The 19,971-nt window shown below is 41.8% G+C and overlaps 1 protein-coding gene across 7 annotated transcripts in view; it reads right to left on the bottom strand.

Annotated features, from left to right (window-relative positions):
- Positions 1-25: 25 nt before the first annotated feature.
- Positions 26-19,971, bottom strand: part of ahnak (AHNAK nucleoprotein) — a 33,067-nt gene continuing 13,121 nt past the window's right edge. For 3 of the 7 annotated variants that reach the window (XM_068588316.1, XM_068588308.1, XM_068588325.1), the window contains one exon: positions 26-19,951. In XM_068588316.1, the coding sequence (XP_068444417.1) occupies positions 992-19,951 (18,960 nt within the window). In that variant the 3' untranslated portion in view covers positions 26-991. The remainder of the gene's footprint in view (positions 19,952-19,971) is intronic. The other 4 variants (XM_068588353.1, XM_068588345.1, XM_068588337.1 and 1 more) reach the window with 4 other exon arrangements.

Here is a 19,971-nt window from a genome sequence, read left to right as displayed (position 1 = left end):
ATCGCATGATTAAGACACTTACAGATCTTTTCATTTAGTTTATTTGGCAGAATGCACACAAAAGAATAGACCCAAATAATCATGCTCTATCTCCATTACAAATCCAAACTATCCAACTCACTGTTAACGCAGATTATATTTTTTTGCAATCGTAAAGTGAGTTTATTTTTTTCTTCTTTTTTCTTTACGTTATCATAAGGTGAGTGTACAAATGGAGGGTAAAAAAAGGGTCATAAAACAGGTGAGGATGAAAATGATACAGGATTTGGAAGCAAAACATGTTGAAAACAAATGAAACAATGCATAATTACTCATAAATGTTACACAATCAGAGGGTGAATGAAGTTTCTTAAAAAAAGAACAGCATTTCAGAGAATTGTTTCCGAAAAGTGATTGTCTTTGCAAATACAGTATAACACCATTACTTATTAGAATGGACTCTAAAGGGCCAGATTCATGTTGCCTTAATATGCTTCTACACAGATTATGTCATTACAAAGCCTGAAAATGAAATAATATGATACATACAAGAACTGGTATCTGTTTATAAGTGTGTCTGAGTGTACAAACATCTTCCTTCAAAATAACAATTGTAACTATCTGTTCTGTGCAATAGCCCCCTGGATACAAATTATACCACACCTGTTCATTAATAACATTAATTTATTGTAATAAAATAAGACAAAATGACAACCCTGTAATAAACTTTTTGTGAAAATTTGGTGGGATGACATGTTTTCAATAAATCTGGACTATGTACAAAAAACAATATGTATTACTACCATACAAATTAATCTTATTTACAGTTATAAGGAATTTTGAACAATCTCATGCACTGTGTCTAATTACTGAAAACAAATTACACATAGTTACCAATATTGAGATGACTGTACGTGCCCTTGGGTTTTAAAGATGTATACATTAAAGAATGTGTCAGTTATATTTGTCTCTTTGGGTGTACATGAAAGAGTTTAATTTACCTCATAATAAATCATTTTTTGGGTGAAACAGATAGTTCAAGTCTTGGGAACCTGAAACCACCTCTTGAACCGCTGTCACTGCTGGAAGATGAAGACAATCTTGATTTTTTAGATGGGAGATGAACACCTGCACCTGCTTCACCCTCCTCACCGAGTGACACTTCATATGAGCCCTTTGACTTTGAACCAAAACCTCCGAAGGTGCCAAACTTCAACTTGCCTTTCTTTCCTTTGATCTTGCTTCCTCCAAGGTCTAATGAAATGTCGCCACCCTCAGCTTCTAAGTGAGCTGAAGGGGAACCTACTGCAAGCCCACCCTCATCACTCAGAGAAGAAGACCGATGCCTTGATTTCTTCAATAGGTCCAGTGAGGCTGACTTGCCCTTAGTTGACACACTGAGTCCAGGATCACCCTCTACTTTAAATTTTCCACCTATCAATTTCCCAGTATGTACCTTACTGCTTTTTCCACTTGTACTCAATTCTACCTCGGGTCCTCGAAGGTCACCTGCACTACTGCCCTTTGCTTTTGATTTGCCAAACATTTTTGGCATCTTTACTTTTACCTTTCCCTCTTTGTGCCTCAGTTCTGGACTGGGAACCTCAATGTTTTGTGAACTGACTTGACAACTGACAGATGGAGACTTTATAACCATTCCTCCACTAGCTGATTCAACATGTCCTTCACCTGCCTGGCCTTCCAACTGAGGCAGAGCGATACCAAATTTTGGTACCTTGATTTTGGGAAATGTTACAGTACCTTCTGGGTAATGAAGGCCACTGGCACTGCCCCCGGAAACGCTTGTATCAATCTCTGCACCACCTTTCACATTCATTTTTGGACCTGTAAATCCTGCACTCAATGTTGGTTCTCCTTGTCTGTTAATATTTGCATCAATATCCGAAGTGGAAATGTTCACATTTGGCATTTTCAATTTTGGATTCAATTTGACATCTGTTTCTCCCAAATGAACATTTGGACTGCCAAAACTAGAAGAATCAAGAGCGGTATTCAAACTAGCAGATGGAAAATCAATTTCAGAGGATTTGAAACCTTCTGAAAAAGATCCATCGCCTTTCAATTTTGGTGATTTAATATCTAATTCCACATCAGGAAAATGAAGGTTACCAAAGAGAGGCTTTTTTGCCTTTGTTCCTTTGACATGAATATTAGGTGTGTCTAAATCCAAAGGTGCTGATGGAGTTTCTATGTCTATATCAAGTTTCTTGGCCCTTCCTTTCACTTTAGGAAGTTTGAACTTCCCCTTTTTCCCCTTAACGTTGACATTAATATCAGGGGCATCAAGACTTGCTTCAGTATCTGGGAAACTTATTTCTGTTTTGGAGCCATGCGCTTCTACACTGGGTTCTGTGGTTTTCATTCCAAACTTAGGACCTTTGAACTTGGGAAATGTAACACTGGTCAACGCAGGATCAAATGATGCACCTTCCATAGTGGTGGGTCCAGTAATGTTAGAATTTGGACCTCTGATATCTGCTTCCAATTTGGGCACAGATGCATCCATCTTTCCTTTGACTTTTGATCCTTTGACTTTGACATCAACATCAGGTGTTTTCATGTCAATGTTTCCTTTGGGAAGTTTTATATCAACATCTGAACCCTCCAATTTTGAACCTTTGATGTTGAATGATGGCATTGACATTTTAGGCATTTCAAATCCACCCTTTGACCCCTTGATATTAAACTCTGGACCTTTGATGTCAACTTCAGGTGTGTTCACATCAATGTTAGTTTTGGACAGGTTTATATTAACATCTGGACCTTCAATCTTTGGAATTTTGGTGCCAAATGATGGCATTTTGATTGAAGGCATGTCAAATCCACTCTTTGGCCCTTCAATATTGAACTTAGGTCCTTTAATTTTACCACTTGGACTCTCAAAGTCGAAATCTGGTCCTTTGATATGCAAGTCAGGAGCGTTGATGTCTGCCTCAATCTTTGGAACTGAGACATCCAAATCTCCCTTTACTTTGGGCCCTTTCAGACTCATATCCCATTCTGGCAGCTTTGGTCCTGATATTGATGGCATTTGGAATTTGGGTCCTTTCAATTTTGCATCAGGACTTTCAATGTCAATCTTTGGCCCTTTAATGTTAAGGCTAGGTGCATTAACGTCAATGCTACCTTTAGGAAGGGTTAAATCAACATCCGGACCTTCCCCTTTTGGAACTTTGAAGCCAAATGATGGCATTTTGATTTTAGGCATGTCAAATCCACCCTTGGGACCTTCAATATCAATCTCTGGACCTTGAATGTCGACTTCAGGTGTTTTAATGCCTCCCTTTATCTTTGGCAACGACATATCCACATCACCTTTCATTTTGGGACCTTTGAGATTGAAATCCACATCTGGCATGGAGAAGTCAGGTCCTGAAATGCTTGGCATTTGGAATTTGGGTCCTCTGATTTTACCACTTGGACTCTCAATGTCAAAATCTGGTCCTTTGATATTCACTTCCGGAGCGTTAATGTCAATATCAGCTTTCGGGAGGCTGACATCAACTTCTGGCCCTTCAAGGTTTGGACCTTTTACTCCAAAGGAGGGCATTTTAAATTTAGGCATTTTAAATCCTCCTTTGTGGCCTTCAATGTCAACATCTGGTCCTTCAATGTCAACCTTGGGAGCTTTGATGTCACCTTCAATCTTTGGAACTGACACATCAAAATCTCCCTTTACTTTGGGCCCTTTCAGACTCAAATCCCAGTCCGGCAGCTTTGGTCCTGATATTGATGGCATTTGGAATTTGGGTCCTTTCAATTTTGCATCAGGACTTTCAATATCAATTGTTGGGCCTTCAATGTTAAGGCTAGGTGCATTAACGTCAATGCTACCTTTGGGAAGGGTTAAATCAACATCTGGACCTTCCACTTTTGGACCTTTGAAGCCAAATGATGGCATTTTGATTTTAGGCATTTCAAATCCACCTTTAGGACCTTCAATATCAATCTGTGGACCTTGGATGTCAACTTCAGGTGTTTTAATGCCTCCCTTTATCTTTGGCAACGACATGTCAACATCACCTTTCATTTTGGGACCTTTGAGATTGAAATCCACATCTGGCATGGAGAGGTCAGGTCCTGAAATGCTTGGCATTTTGAATTTGGGTCCTCTGATTTTACCACTTGGACTCTCAATGTCAAAATCTGATCCTTTGATATTCACTTCCGGAGCGTTGATGTCAATATCAGCTTTCGGGAGGCTGACATCCACTTCTGGCCCTTCAAGGTTTGGACCTTTTCCTCCAAAGGACGGCATTTTAAATTTAGGCATTTTAAATCCTCCTTTGTGGCCTTCAATGTCGACATCTGGTCCTTCAATGTCAACCTTGGGAGCTTTGATGTCACCTTCAATCTTTGGAACTGACACATCCATCCCTCCCTTAACTTTGGGCCCTTTCAGACTCAAATCCCAGTCCGGCAGCTTTGGGCCTGATATTGATGGCATGTGGAATTTGGGTCCTTTCAATTTTGCATCAGGACTTTCAATGTCAATCTTTGGCCCTTTAATGTTAAGGCTTGGTGCATTAACGTCAATGCTACCTTTAGGAAGGGTTAAATCAACATCCGGACCTTCCACTTTTGGACCTTTGAAGCCAAATGATGGCATTTTGATTTTAGGCATGTCAAATCCACCCTTGGGACCTTCAATATCAATCTGTGGACCTTGAATGTCGACTTCAGGTGTTTTAATGCCTCCCTTTATTTTTGGCAACGACATATCCACATCACCTTTCATTTTGGGACCTTTGAGATTGAAATCCACATCTGGCATGGAGAGGTCAGGTCCTGAAATGCTTGGCATTTTGAATTTGGGTCCTCTGATTTTACCACTTGGACTCTCAATGTCAAAATCTGGTCCTTTGATATTCACTTCCGGAGCGTTAATGTCAATATCAGCTTTCGGGAGGCTGACATCAACTTCAGGCCCTTCAAGGTTTGGACCTTTTCCTCCAAAGGAGGGCATTTTAAATTTAGGCATTTTAAATCCTCCTTTGTGGCCTTCAATGTCAACATGTGGTCCTTCAATGTCAACTTTGGGAGCTTTGATGTCACCTTCAATCTTTGGAACTGACATATCAAAATCTCCCTTTACTTTGGGCCCTTTCAGACTCAAATCCCAGTCCGGCAGCTTTGGGCCTGATATTGATGGCATGTGGAATTTGGGTCCTTTCAATTTTGCATCAGGACTTTCAATATCAATTGTTGGGCCTTCAATGTTAAGGCTAGGTGCATTAACGTCAATGCTACCTTTGGGAAGGGTTAAATCAACATCCGGACCTTCCCCTTTTGGACCTTTGAAGCCAAATGATGGCATTTTGATTTTAGGCATTTCAAATCCACCTTTGGGACCTTCAATATCGATCTGTGGACCTTGGATGTCAACTTCAGGTGTTTTAATGCCTCCCTTTATCTTTGGCAACGACATATCCACATCACCTTTCATTTTGGGACCTTTGAGATTGAAATCCATATTTGGCATGGAGAGGTCAGGTCCTGAAATGCTTGGCATTTTGAATTTGGGTCCTCTGATTTTACCACTTGGACTCTCAATGTCAAAATCTGGTCCTTTGATATTCACTTCTGGAGCATTAATGTCAATATCAGCTTTCGGGAGGCTGACATCAACTTCTGGCCCTTCAAGGTTTGGACCTTTTCCTCCAAAGGAGGGCATTTTAAATTTAGGCATTTTAAATCCTCCTTTGTGGCCTTCAATGTCAACATGTGGTCCTTCAATGTCAACCTTGGGAGCTTTGATGTCACCTTCAATCTTTGGAACTGACACATCAAAATCTCCCTTTACTTTGGGCCCTTTCAGACTCAAATCCCAGTCCGGCAGCTTTGGGCCTGATATTGATGGCATGTGGAATTTGGGTCCTTTCAATTTTGCATCAGGACTTTCAATATCAATTGTTGGGCCTTCAATGTTAAGGCTAGGTGCATTAACGTCAATGCTACCTTTTGGAAGGGTTAAATCAACATCCGGACCTTCCCCTTTTGGACCTTTGAAGCCAAATGATGGCATTTTGATTTTAGGCATTTCAAATCCACCTTTGGGCCCTTCAATATCAATCTGTGGACCTTGGATGTCAACTTCAGGTGTTTTAATGCCTCCCTTTATCTTTGGCAACGACATATCCACATCACCTTTCATTTTGGGACCTTTGAGATTGAAATCCACATCTGGCATGGAGAGGTCAGGTCCTGAAATGCTTGGCATTTTGAATTTGGGTCCTCTGATTTTACCACTTGGACTCTCAATGTCCAAATCTGGTCCTTTGATATTCACTTCTGGAGCGTTAATGTCAATATCAGCTTTCGGGAGGCTGACATCAACTTCTGGCCCTTCAAGGTTTGGACCTTTTCCTCCAAAGGAGGGCATTTTAAATTTAGGCATTTTAAATCCTCCTTTGTGGCCTTCAATGTCAACATGTGGTCCTTCAATGTCAACCTTGGGAGCTTTGATGTCACCTTCGATCTTTGGAACTGACACATCAAAATCTCCCTTTACTTTGGGCCCTTTCAGACTCAAATCCCAGTCCGGCAGCTTTGGGCCTGATATTGATGGCATGTGGAATTTGGGTCCTTTCAATTTTGCATCAGGACTTTCAATATCAATTGTTGGGCCTTCAATGTTAAGGCTAGGTGCATTAACGTCAATGCTACCTTTTGGAAGGGTTAAATCAACATCCGGACCTTCCCCTTTTGGACCTTTGAAGCCAAATGATGGCATTTTGATTTTAGGCATTTCAAATCCACCTTTGGGCCCTTCAATATCAATCTGTGGACCTTGGATGTCAACTTCAGGTGTTTTAATGCCTCCCTTTATCTTTGGCAACGACATATCCACATCACCTTTCATTTTGGGACCTTTGAGATTGAAATCCACATCTGGCATGGAGAGGTCAGGTCCTGAAATGCTTGGCATTTTGAATTTGGGTCCTCTGATTTTACCACTTGGACTCTCAATGTCCAAATCTGGTCCTTTGATATTCACTTCTGGAGCATTAATGTCAATATCAGCTTTCGGGAGGCTGACATCAACTTCTGGCCCTTCAAGGTTTGGACCTTTTCCTCCAAAGGAGGGCATTTTAAATTTAGGCATTTTAAATCCTCCTTTGTGGCCTTCAATGTCAACATGTGGTCCTTCAATGTCAACCTTGGGAGCTTTGATGTCACCTTCAATCTTTGGAACTGACACATCCATCCCTCCCTTAACTTTGGGCCCTTTCAGACTCAAATCCCAGTCCGGCAGCTTTGGGCCTGATATTGATGGCATGTGGAATTTGGGTCCTTTCAATTTTGCATCAGGACTTTCAATGTCAATCTTTGGCCCTTTGATGTTAAGGCTTGGTGCATTAACGTCAATGCTACCTTTAGGAAGGGTTAAATCAACATCCGGACCTTCCACTTTTGGACCTTTGAAGCCAAATGATGGCATTTTGATTTTAGGCATGTCAAATTCACCTTTGGGACCTTCAATATCAATCTGTGGACCTTGAATGTCGACTTCAGGTGTTTTAATGCCTCCCTTTATCTTTGGCAACGACATATCCACATCACCTTTCATTTTAGGGCCTTTGAGATTGAAATCCACATCTGGCAGGGAGAGGTCAGGTCCTGAAATGCTTGGCATTTTGAATTTGGGTCCTCTGATTTTACCACTTGGACTCTCAATGTCAAAATCTGGTCCTTTGATATTCACTTCCGGAGCGTTAATGTCAATATCAGCTTTCGGGAGGCTGACATCAACTTCTGGCCCTTCAAGGTTTGGACCTTTTACTCCAAAGGAGGGCATTTTAAATTTAGGCATTTTAAATCCTCCTTTGTGGCCTTCAATGTCAACATCTGGTCCTTCAATGTCAACCTTGGGAGCTTTGATATCACCTTCGATCTTTGGAACTGACACATCAAAATCTCCCTTTACTTTGGGCCCTTTCAGACTCAAATCCCAGTCCGGCAGCTTTGGTCCTGATATTGATGGCATTTGGAATTTGGGTCCTTTCAATTTTGCATCAGGACTTTCAATATCAATTGTTGGGCCTTCAATGTTAAGGCTAGGTGCATTAACGTCAATGCTACCTTTGGGAAGGGTTAAATCAACATCCGGACCTTCCACTTTTGGACTTTTGAAGCCAAATGATGGCATTTTGATTTTAGGCATTTCAAATCCACCTTTGGGACCTTCAATATCAATCTGTGGACCTTGGATGTCAACTTCAGGTGTTTTAATGCCTCCCTTTATCTTTGGCAACGACATATCCACATCACCTTTTATTTTGGGACCTTTCAGATTGAAATCCACATCTGGCATGGAGAGGTGAGGTCCTGAAATGCTTGGCATTTTGAATTTGGGTCCTCTGATTTTACCACTTGGACTCTCAATGTCAAAATCTGGTCCTTTGATATTCACTTCCGGAGCCTTTATGTCAATATCAGCTTTCGGGAGGCTGACATCAACTTCTGGCCCTTCAAGGTTTGGACCTTTTACTCCAAAGGAGGGCATTTTAAATTTAGGCATTTTAAATCCTCCTTTGTTGCCTTCAATGTCAACATCTGGTCCTTCAATGTCAACCTTGGGAGCTTTGATATCACCTTCGATCTTTGGAACTGACACATCAAAATCTCCCTTTACTTTGGGCCCTTTCAGACTCAAATCCCAGTCGGGCAGCTTTGGTCCTGATATTGATGGCATTTGGAATTTGGGTCCTTTCAATTTTGCATCAGGACTTTCAATATCAATTGTTGGGCCTTCAATGTTAAGACTAGGTGCATTCACATCAATGCTACCTTTGGGAAGGGTTAAATCAACATCCGGACCTTCCCCTTTTGGACCTTTGAAGCCAAATGATGGCATTTTGATTTTAGGCATGTCAAATCCACCTTTGGGACCTTCAATATCAATCTGTGGACCTTGGATGTCAACTTCAGGTGTTTTAATGCCTCCCTTTATCTTTGGCAACGACATATCCACATCACCTTTCATTTTGGGACCTTTCAGATTGAAATCCACATCTGGCATGGAGAGGTCAGGTCCTGAAATGCTTGGCATTTTGAATTTGGGTCCTCTGATTTTACCACTTGGACTCTCAATGTCCAAATCTGGTCCTTTGATATTCACTTCTGGAGCGTTTATGTCAATATCAGCTTTCGGGAGGCTGACATCAACTTCTGGCCCTTCAAGGTTTGGACCTTTTATTCCAAAGGAGGGCATTTTAAATTTAGGCATTTTAAATCCTCCTTTGTGTCCTTCAATGTCAACATCTGGTCCTTCAATGTCAACCTTGGGAGCTTTGATATCACCTTCGATCTTTGGAACTGACACATCAAAATCTCCCTTTACTTTGGGCCCTTTCAGACTCAAATCCCAGTCCGGCAGCTTTGGTCCTGATATTGATGGCATTTGGAATTTGGGTCCTTTCAATTTTGCATCAGGACTTTCAACATCAATTGTTGGGCCTTCAATGTTAAGGCTAGGTGCATTCACATCAATGCTACCTTTAGGAAGGGTTAAATCAACATCCGGACCTTCCACTTTTGGACCTTTGAAGCCAAATGATGGCATTTTGATTTTAGGCATGTCAAATCCACCTTTGGGACCTTCAATATCAATCTGTGGACCTTGGATGTCGACTTCAGGTGTTTTAATGCCTCCCTTTATCTTTGGCACCGACATATCCACATCACCTTTCATTTTGGGACCTTTGAGATTGAAATCCACATCTGGCATGGAGAGGTCAGGTCCTGAAATGCTTGGCATTTTGAATTTGGGTCCTCTGATTTTACCACTTGGACTCTCAATGTCAAAATCTGGTCCTTTGATATTCACTTCCGGAGCGTTAATGTCAATATCAGCTTTCGGGAGGCTGACATCAACTTCTGGCCCTTCAAGGTTTGGACCTTTTACTCCAAAGGAGGGCATTTTAAATTTAGGCATTTTAAATCCTCCTTTGTGGCCTTCAATGTCAACATCTGGTCCTTCAATGTCAACCTTGGGAGCTTTGATGTCACCTTCAATCTTTGGAACTGACACATCAAAATCTCCCTTTACTTTGGGCCCTTTCAGACTCAAATCCCAGTCCGGCAGCTTTGGGCCTGATATTGATGGCATGTGGAATTTGGGTCCTTTCAATTTTGCATCAGGACTTTCAATATCAATTGTTGGGCCTTCAATGTTAAGGCTAGGTGCATTAACGTCAATGCTACCTTTGGGAAGGGTTAAATCAACATCCGGACCTTCCCCTTTTGGACCTTTGAAGCCAAATGATGGCATTTTGATTTTAGGCATTTCAAATCCACCTTTGGGCCCTTCAATATCAATCTGTGGACCTTGGGTGTCAACTTCAGGTGTTTTAATGCCTCCCTTTATCTTTGGCAACGACATATCCACATCACCTTTGATTTTGCGACCTTTGAGATTGAAATCCACATCTGGCATAGAGAGGTCAGGTCCTGAAATGCTTGGCATTTTAAATTTGGGTCCTCTGATTTTACCACTTGGACTCTCAATGTCAAAATCTGGTCCTTTGATATTCACTTCCGGAGCGTTAATGTCAATATCAGCTTTCGGAATGCTGACGTCAACTTCTGGCCCTTCAAGGTTTGGACCTTTTACTCCAAAAGAGGGCATTTTAAATTTAGGCATTTTAAATCCTCCTTTGTGGCCTTCAATGTCAACATCTGGTTCTTCAATGTCAACCTGGGGAGCTTTGATGTCCCCTTCAATCTTTGGAACTGACACATCCATCCCTCCCTTAACTTTAGGCCCTTTCAGACTCAAATCCCATTCCGGCAGCTTTGGCCCTGATATTGATGGCATTTGGAATTTGGGTCCTTTCAATTTTGCATCAGGACTTTCAATATCAATTGTTGGGCCTTCAATGTTAAGGCTAGGTGCATTAACGTCAATGCTACCTTTGGGAAGGGTTAAATCAACATCCGGACCTTCCACTTTTGGACCTTTGAAGCCAAATGATGGCATTTTGATTTTAGGCATTTCAAATCCACCTTTGGGACCTTCAATATCAATCTGTGGACCTTGGATGTCAACTTCAGGTGTTTTAATGCCTCCCTTTATTTTTGGCAACGACATATCCACATCACCTTTCATTTTGGGACCTTTCAAATTGAAATCCACATCTGGCATGGAGAGATCAGGTCCTGAAATGCTTGGCATTTGAAATTTGGGTCCTTTGATTTTACCACTTGGACTCTCAATGTCCAAATCTGGTCCTTTGATATTCACTTCCGGAGCGTTAATGTCAATATCAGCTTTCGGGAGGCTGACATCAACTTCTGGCCCTTCAAGGTTTGGACCTTTTCCTCCAAAGGAGGGCATTTTAAATTTAGGCATTTTAAATCCTCCTTTGTGGCCTTCAATGTCAACATCTGGTCCTTCAATGTCAACCTTGGGAGCTTTGATATCACCTTCGATCTTTGGAACTGACACATCAAAATCTCCCTTTACTTTGGGCCCTTTCAGACTCAAATCCCAGTCCGGCAGCTTTGGGCCTGATATTGATGGCATGTGGAATTTGGGTCCTTTCAATTTTGCATCAGGACTTTCAATATCAATTGTTGGGCCTTCAATGTTAAGGCTAGGTGCATTAACGTCAATGCTACCTTTGGGAAGGGTTAAATCAACATCCGGACCTTCCCCTTTTGGACCTTTGAAGCCAAATGATGGCATTTTGATTTTAGGCATTTCAAATCCACCTTTGGGCCCTTCAATATCAATCTGTGGACCTTGGGTGTCAACTTCAGGTGTTTTAATGCCTCCCTTTATCTTTGGCAACGACATATCCACATCACCTTTCATTTTGGGACCCTTCAGATTGAAATCCACATCTGGCATGGAGAGGTCAGGTCCTGAAATGCTTGGCATTTGAAATTTGGGTCCTTTGATTTTACCACTTGGACTCTCAATGTCCAAATCTGGTCCTTTGATATTCACTTCCGGAGCGTTAATGTCAATATCAGCTTTCGGGAGGCTGACATCAACTTCTGGCCCTTCAAGGTTTGGACCTTTTACTCCAAAGGAGGGCATTTTAAATTTAGGCATTTTAAATCCTCCTTTGTGGCCTTCAATGTCAACATCTGGTCCTTCAATGTCAACCTTGGGAGCTTTGATATCACCTTCGATCTTTGGAACTGACACATCAAAATCTCCCTTTACTTTGGGCCCTTTCAGACTCAAATCCCAGTCCGGCAGCTTTGGGCCTGATATTGATGGCATGTGGAATTTGGGTCCTTTCAATTTTGCATCAGGACTTTCAACATCAATTGTTGGGCCTTCAATGTTAAGGCTAGGTGCCTTAACATCAATGTCACCTGTGGGAAGAGTTAAATCAACATCTAGACCTTCCTCTTTTGGACCTTTGAAGCCAAATGATGGCATTTTGATTTTAGGTATTTCAAATCCACCTTTTGGACTGTTGATATCAATTTGTGGAGATTTGATGTTAACATCCGGTATTTTTATTTCTCCTATCTTTGGAGACGACACATCCACATCACTTTTGAGTTTGGGGCCTTTCAGATCGAAATCCACATCTGGCAAGGACAATTTTGTTCCTGAGGTGTTTGGCATTTTCAGTTTTGTTCCCTTTACTTTTCCTTCTGGAGTGTCAATTTTGACACTTGGTCCTTCAACGTCAACAGTGGGAGTTTGTATGTCAATGTCTGCTTTGGGGAGATTAATATCCACTTCTGGCATTTCAACCTTTGAGGCTTTAAAACCAAATTTTGGCATCTTGAATTTTGACCCTTTAGTTTTTGAACCAGTCATTCCAAGGTCAAGCTCAAGACGTTCAGAGCTAGCACTCTTCCCTTTGATGCTGACTTCCCCTTTTACCATTTCAACATCCGTTTCTGGTCCCTTTATCTTTGGGTTCTTGAAACCAAACTTCGGCATTTTGAATTTCGATTTCTTTGTGCCAATTTCTGAACCATCAATTCTAACATCTGGACCCTCAAGTTCAGCTTTTGGAAGTTGAACACCCTCTTTCAAATCACCTTTCAACTTTGGACCCTTCAGATTGATGTCAACATTTGGCAATGATATCTTTGGTCCAGATATTTTGGGTATTTTCACCTTTGGCCCACTAAATTTTCCTTCTGGAATTTCAAAATCGACATTAGGACCTTTGAGTTCAACCTCAGGTGGTTTCATGTCTCCCTCCATCTTTGGAGTGGCCACATCTCCCTTTATCTTTGGTCCTTTCAGATTAAAATCCAACTCTGGCATTTTCGGCCCTGATATTGATGGCATTTGGAATTTGGGTCCTTTCAATTTTGCATCAGGACTTTCAATATCAATTGTTGGGCCTTCAATGTTAAGGCTTGGTGCATTAACGTCAATGCTACCTTTAGGAAGGGTTAAATCAACATCCGGACCTTCCACTTTTGGATCTTTGAAGCCAAATGATGGCATTTTGATTTTAGGCATTTCAAATCCACCTTTGGGACCTTCAATATCAATCTGTGGACCTTGGATGTCAACTTCAGGTGTTTTAATGCCTCCCTTTATCTTTGGCAATGACATATCCACATCACCTTTCATTTTGGGACCTTTGAGATTGAAATCCACATCTGGCATGGAGAGGTCAGGTCCTGAAATGCTTGGCATTTTGAATTTGGGTCCTCTGATTTTACCACTTGGACTCTCAATGTCCAAATCTGGTCCTTTGATATTCACTTCTGGAGCGTTAATGTCAATATCAGCTTTCGGGAGGCTGACATCAACTTCTGGCCCTTCAAGGTTTGGACCTTTTACTCCAAAGGAGGGCATTTTAAATTTAGGCATTTTAAATCCTCCTTTGTTGCCTTCAATGTCAACATCTGGTCCTTCAATGTCAACCTTGGGAGCTTTGATGTCACCTTCAATCTTTGGAACTGACACATCCATCCCTCCCTTAACTTTAGGCCCTTTCAGACTCAAATCCCAGTCCGGCAGCTTTGGGCCTGATATTGATGGCATGTGGAATTTGGGTCCTTTCAATTTTGCATCAGGACTTTCAATATCAATTGTTGGGCCTTCAATGTTAAGGTTGGGTGCATTAACGTCAATGCTACCTTTGGGAAGGGTTAAATCAACATCCGGACCTTCCACTTTTGGACCTTTGAAGCCAAATGATGGCATTTTGATTTTAGGCATTTCAAATCCACCTTTGGGACCTTCAATATCAATCTGTGGACCTTGGATGTCAACTTCAGGTGTTTTAATGCCTCCCTTTATCTTTGGCAACGACATATCCACATCACCTTTCATTTTGGGACCTTTCAGATTGAAATCCACATCTGGCATGGAGAGGTCAGGTCCTGAAATGCTTGGCATTTGGAATTTGGGTCCTCTGATTTTACCACTTTGACTCTCAATGTCCAAATCTGGTCCTTTGATATTCACTTCTGGAGCGTTAATGTCAATATCAGCTTTCGGGAGGCTGACATCAACTTCTGGCCCTTCAAGGTTTGGACCTTTTACTCCAAAGGAGGGCATTTTAAATTTAGGCATTTTAAATCCTCCTTTGTGGCCTTCAATGTCAACATCTGGTCCTTCAATGTCAACCTTGGGAGCTTTGATGTCACCTTCAATCTTTGGAACTGACGCATCAAAATCTCCCTTTACTTTGGGCCCTTTCAGACTCAAATCCCAGTCCGGCAGCTTTGGGCCTGATATTGATGGCATGTGGAATTTGGGTCCTTTCAATTTTGCATCAGGGCTTTCAATATCAATTGTTGGGCCTTCGATGTTAAGGCTAGGTGCATTAACGTCAATGCTACCTTTGGGAAGGGTTAAATCAACATCCGGACCTTCCCCTTTTGGACCTTTGAAGCCAAATGATGGCATTTTGATTTTAGGCATTTCAAATCCACCTTTGGGCCCTTCAATATCGATCTGTGGACCTTGGATGTCAACTTCAGGTGTTTTAATGCCTCCCTTTATCTTTGGCAACGACATATCCACATCACCTTTCATTTTGGGACCTTTCAGATTGAAATCCACATCTGGCATAGAGAGGTCAGGTCCTGAAATGCTTGGCATTTTAAATTTGGGTCCTCTGATTTTACCACTTGGACTCTCAATGTCAAAATCTGGTCCTTTGATATTCACTTCTGGAGCGTTAATGTCAATATCAGCTTTCGGGAGGCTGACATCAACTTCTGGCCCTTCAAGGTTTGGACCTTTTCCTCCAAAGGAGGGCATTTTAAATTTAGGCATTTTAAATCCTCCTTTGTGGCCTTCAATGTCAACATGTGGTCCTTCAATGTCAACCTGGGGAGCTTTGATGTCACCTTCAATCTTTGGAACTGACACATCAAAATCTCCCTTTACTTTGGGCCCTTTCAGACTCACATCCCATTCTGGCAGCTTTGGTCCTGATATTGATGGCAGTTGGATTTTGGGTCCTTTCAATTTTGTATCAACACCTTCAACATCAAACTCCGACCCTTTAATATTAACATCAGGTACTTTGACATCAATGTTAGCTTTGGGAAGGTTTATATCAACATCCGGACCTTCCACTTTTGGACCTTTGAAGCCAAATGATGGCATTTTGATTTTAGGCATGTCAAATCCACCTTTGGGACCTTCAATATCAATCTGTGGACCTTGGATGTCAACTTCAGGTGTTTTAATGCCTCCCTTTATCTTTGGCAACGACATATCCACCTCACCTTTCATTTTGGGACCTTTCAGATTGAAATCCACATCTGGCATGGAGAGATCAGGTCCTGAAATGCTTGGCATTTGGAATTTGGGTCCTCTGATTTTACCACTTGGACTCTCAATGTCCAAATCTGGTCCTTTGATATTCACTTCCGGAGCGTTTATGTCAATATCAGCTTTCGGGAGGCTGACATCAACTTCTGGCCCTTCAAGGTTTGGACCTTTTACTCCAAAGGAGGGCATTTTAAATTTAGGCATTTTAAATCCTCCTTTGTTGCCTTCAATGTCAACATCTGGTCCTTCAATGTCAACCTTGGGAGCTTTGATGTCACCTTCAATCTTTGGAACTGACACATCCATCCCTCCCTTTACTTTGGGCCCTTTCAGACTCAAATCCCAGTCCGGCAGCTTTGGGCCTGATATTGATGGCATTTGGAATTTGGGTCCTTTCAATTTTGCATCAGGACTTTCAATATCAATTGTTGGGCCTTCAATGTTAAGGTTGGGTGCATTAACGTCAATGCTACCTTTGGGAAGGGTTAAATCAACATCCGGACCTTCCACTTTTGGACCTTTGAAGCCAAATGATGGCATTTTGATTTTAGGCATTTCAAATCCACCTTTGGGACCTTCAATATCAATCTGTGGACCTTGGATGTCAACTTCAGGTGTTTTAATGCCTCCCTTTATCTTTGGCAACGACATATCCACATCACCTTTCATTTTGGGACCTTTCAGATTGAAATCCACATCTGGCATGGAGAGGTCAGGTCCTGAAATGCTTGGCATATTAAATTTGGGTCCTCTGATTTTACCACTTGGACTCTCAATGTCCAAATCTGGTCCTTTGATATTCACTTCCGGAGCGTTAATGTCAATATCAGCTTTCGGGAGGCTGACATCAACTTCTGGCCCTTCAAGGTTTGGACCTTTTACTCCAAAGGAGGGCATTTTAAATTTAGGCATTTTAAATCCTCCTTTGTTGCCTTCAATGTCAACATCTGGTCCTTCAATGTCAACCTTGGGAGCTTTGATGTCACCTTCAATCTTTGGAACTGACACATCAAAATCTCCCTTTACTTTGGGCCCTTTCAGACTCAAATCCCAGTCCGGCAGCTTTGGTCCTGATATTGATGGCATTTGGAATTTGGGTCCTTTCAATTTTGCATCAGGACTTTCAATATCAATTGTTGGGCCTTCAATGTTAAGGCTAGGTGCATTAACATCAATGTTACCTTTGGGAAGGGATAAATCAACATCCGGACCTTCCACTTTTGGACCTTTGAAGCCAAATGATGGCATTTTGATTTTAGGCATTTCAAATCCACCTTTGGGACCTTCAATATCAATCTGTGGACCTTGGATGTCAACTTCAGGTGTTTTAATGCCTCCCTTTATCTTTGGCAACGACATATCCACATCACCTTTCATTTTGGGACCTTTCCGATTGAAATCGACATCTGGCAGGGAGACGTCAGGTCCTGAAATGCTTGGCTTTTTGAATTTGGGTCCTCTGATTTTACCACCTGGACTCTCAATGTCAAAATCTGGTCCTTTGATATTCACTTCTGGAGCATTAATGTCAATATCAGCTTTCGGGAGGCTGACATCCAATTCTGGCCCTTCAACATTTGGAACTCTTACTCCAAAGGAGGGCATTTCAACTTTAGGCATTTTAAATCCTCCTTTATTGGCTTCAATGTCAACATCTGGTTCTTCAATACCGATCTTGGGAGCTTTCATGCCACCCTCTATCTTTGGAACTGACACATCAAAATCTCCCTTTACTTTGCGCCCTTTCAGATTCACATCCCATTCTGGCAGCTTTGGTCCTGTTATTGATGGCAGTTGGATTTTGGGGCCTTTCATTTTTGTATCAACACCTTCAACATCAAATTCCGACCCTTTAATGCTAACATCAGGTACTTTGACATCAATGTTAGCTTTGGGAAGGTTTGTATCAACATCCAGACCTTTCACTTTTGAACCTTTGAATTCAAATGATGGCATTTTGATTTTAGGCTTTTCAAACCCACCCGTTGGTCCTGTTATGGTTGGCCTGTTGAATTTGTCTCCTTTTAGTCTTGCATTCGGTCCTTCAGCGTCAACTCCTGGCGCTTCAATGTCAACATCAGGTGCTTTCACATCAATGTTTAGATTCACGTCTGGACCTACCAATTCGGGACCTTTGACGTTAAAGGATGACATCTTGATTTGAGGCATTTCAAATTCACGTTTTTGTCCTTCAATATCAATCTGTGGACATTTAATGTCTACTTCAGGTGCTGCTATGTCTCCTTTAATCTTTGGTTTGGACACATCACCTTCAAGTTTCTGACCTTTCAGGCCAATGGACGCCATTGTAAGTTTTGAACGGTTGAACTCACCTTTAGGTCCCTCAAGGTCAATATTCACTTTGGGAGCTGTTATGTCTACATTTGGGCTTTCAAATGTCACTTTGGATGCTTTAATGTCAACCTTAGGTGCCTTGACATCAGTTTCAGGTTTTGTTAGTTTTATATCAACATCTTGAGCTTTCATCTTCGGTCCAGTAAAGCCAAACGATGGATTTTTCATCTCAAATCCACCTTCAGGCACTTCAATATCAACTTCTGGTCCTTCAGCTTTAGGTTTTGTTGTGTGTAGCTCAATCTTTGGAACTGTCACATCCACTTCTCCCTTTACATTTCTTCCTTTCGGACTGATATCCCATTCTGGAATTGCGGGTCCTGTTTTGGATGGTGCTTTAAAGTTAACGCCAGAAGCTTTCACATCAACATCTGGAACCTTGACCCCAAATGATGGCATCTTTATCTGAGGCATTTTTAAATCGCCTTCTTTTTTCTCAATATCTATGGCTGGAATTTTAATGTCTATTTTGGGGGGCTTTATTTCTCCATCAGTCTTTGCCACAGTTACATCAATATTTTCCCCAACCTTGAAATCCTCTGTATCTGGTCCAGATAAAGATGGAATTTTAACCTCAGACCTTTCCATTTTGTATTTGATATCACTCATTGGTACTTTGGTTTGAATGCTCGAGTGGATTTCAGGTGCTTTGAACTCTGCCTCTGGAAGTTTTACCTTGACAACTGGTCCTACAATCTTAGCACTAGAACCTTTCATCTTCATATCTTTCCCTTTGATGTCTAGTTCTGGTTTTTGCACATTTTCTTGTTTTAAAGGTGTATCACCACTGAGTTTAACTTCAACTCTCTTTCCCTCTTCCTTATTTTCTTTCATTCCAAACACAGGCATCTTGACTGTTTTCATGTCACTCACAGTGCCCTCAATTTTATACCCTGGATCTTCAATGTCTATTCCAGGTGTTTTCATTCCTCCCTTTGTGCTTGGCAAGCTGGCATCAACCTCACCTTTCAACTTTGAACCCTTAATGTTAACATTGTCACCTGCTATTGAAATCTTGCCTGGCCCTGAGGAATATCCTTTGCTAACATTGCCAACTTGTATTGCTGGTCCTTCTAGTTTGCTGCCTGATACCCTTGCCTGCGGGTGACTGATGGTAGTTTCAGATACCTTTATCTTTGTCCTCTCAGCTAAACTGGTGTCTATGCTGCCCTCCTGTGTTTTATCCATGGAAGTCAAAACCTGCAGGCTTTCTCCTGGTAAAGAAAGACCAATTGACCCTCCATTTTCATCAGTTGAGGTTACGTCTGCACCTCCCATCCCTCCTATTCTAACACGCCCACGACCAGTGTTTGTGCTGTCTGTTAATGTCATGCTTGTTCCCGCCATCTGAATTCTTCCATCACCTTGCTCCCCACTCCCTCTTGAGATACCAAAGCCTCTCTGGCCTTTACCCCCTGTTACTCCAAAGCTAGACCCTTTGAGGCTGTGATCTTCTACCTCTTTTGTAGTTGTGATCTGAACTTTGCCGCCACTGCCGCCCCCTGTCTCTTTGGAGCTAACTTGTGGCCCAGTGTAAGAGACATTACTTGACTCAAAAACTCCCTCTTCTGCTCCTAATTTACCTGAAGGGCTGCCTTGGAAGATTTGTCTACGAGGAGAGCCATCACCAGATTCGTGCCTTAGCCCTTTGAACTCCGGGCTTGAAAGTTCAAGTTGCTCACTTGTGCCACCTGGCATATCCACTGTGTAGGTGGTGATGCGCCTGGTGATGGTCGTAATTGTGCTGCCATCGCTGCTTGTGCTGCTATGCCGCTCTGTGCGAACATCTACTCCCTCTGCAAGGTCCTCAGACTTCAGCCTTGGTTTAATCTTCTTTGAATATATTCTCTTATAGTCCTCATCCTCTCCACTCTGTAGAAAAAGACAAGAAA

This window comes from Clinocottus analis, unplaced genomic scaffold (genome assembly GCF_023055335.1).
Source record: "Clinocottus analis isolate CAN_PGR_092001 unplaced genomic scaffold, fCliAna1.0.p SCAF_10, whole genome shotgun sequence".
In the NCBI taxonomy this organism is placed as follows: Eukaryota; Metazoa; Chordata; class Actinopteri; order Perciformes; family Cottidae; genus Clinocottus; species Clinocottus analis.
This window is presented reverse-complemented; position numbering and strand designations above follow the sequence as displayed.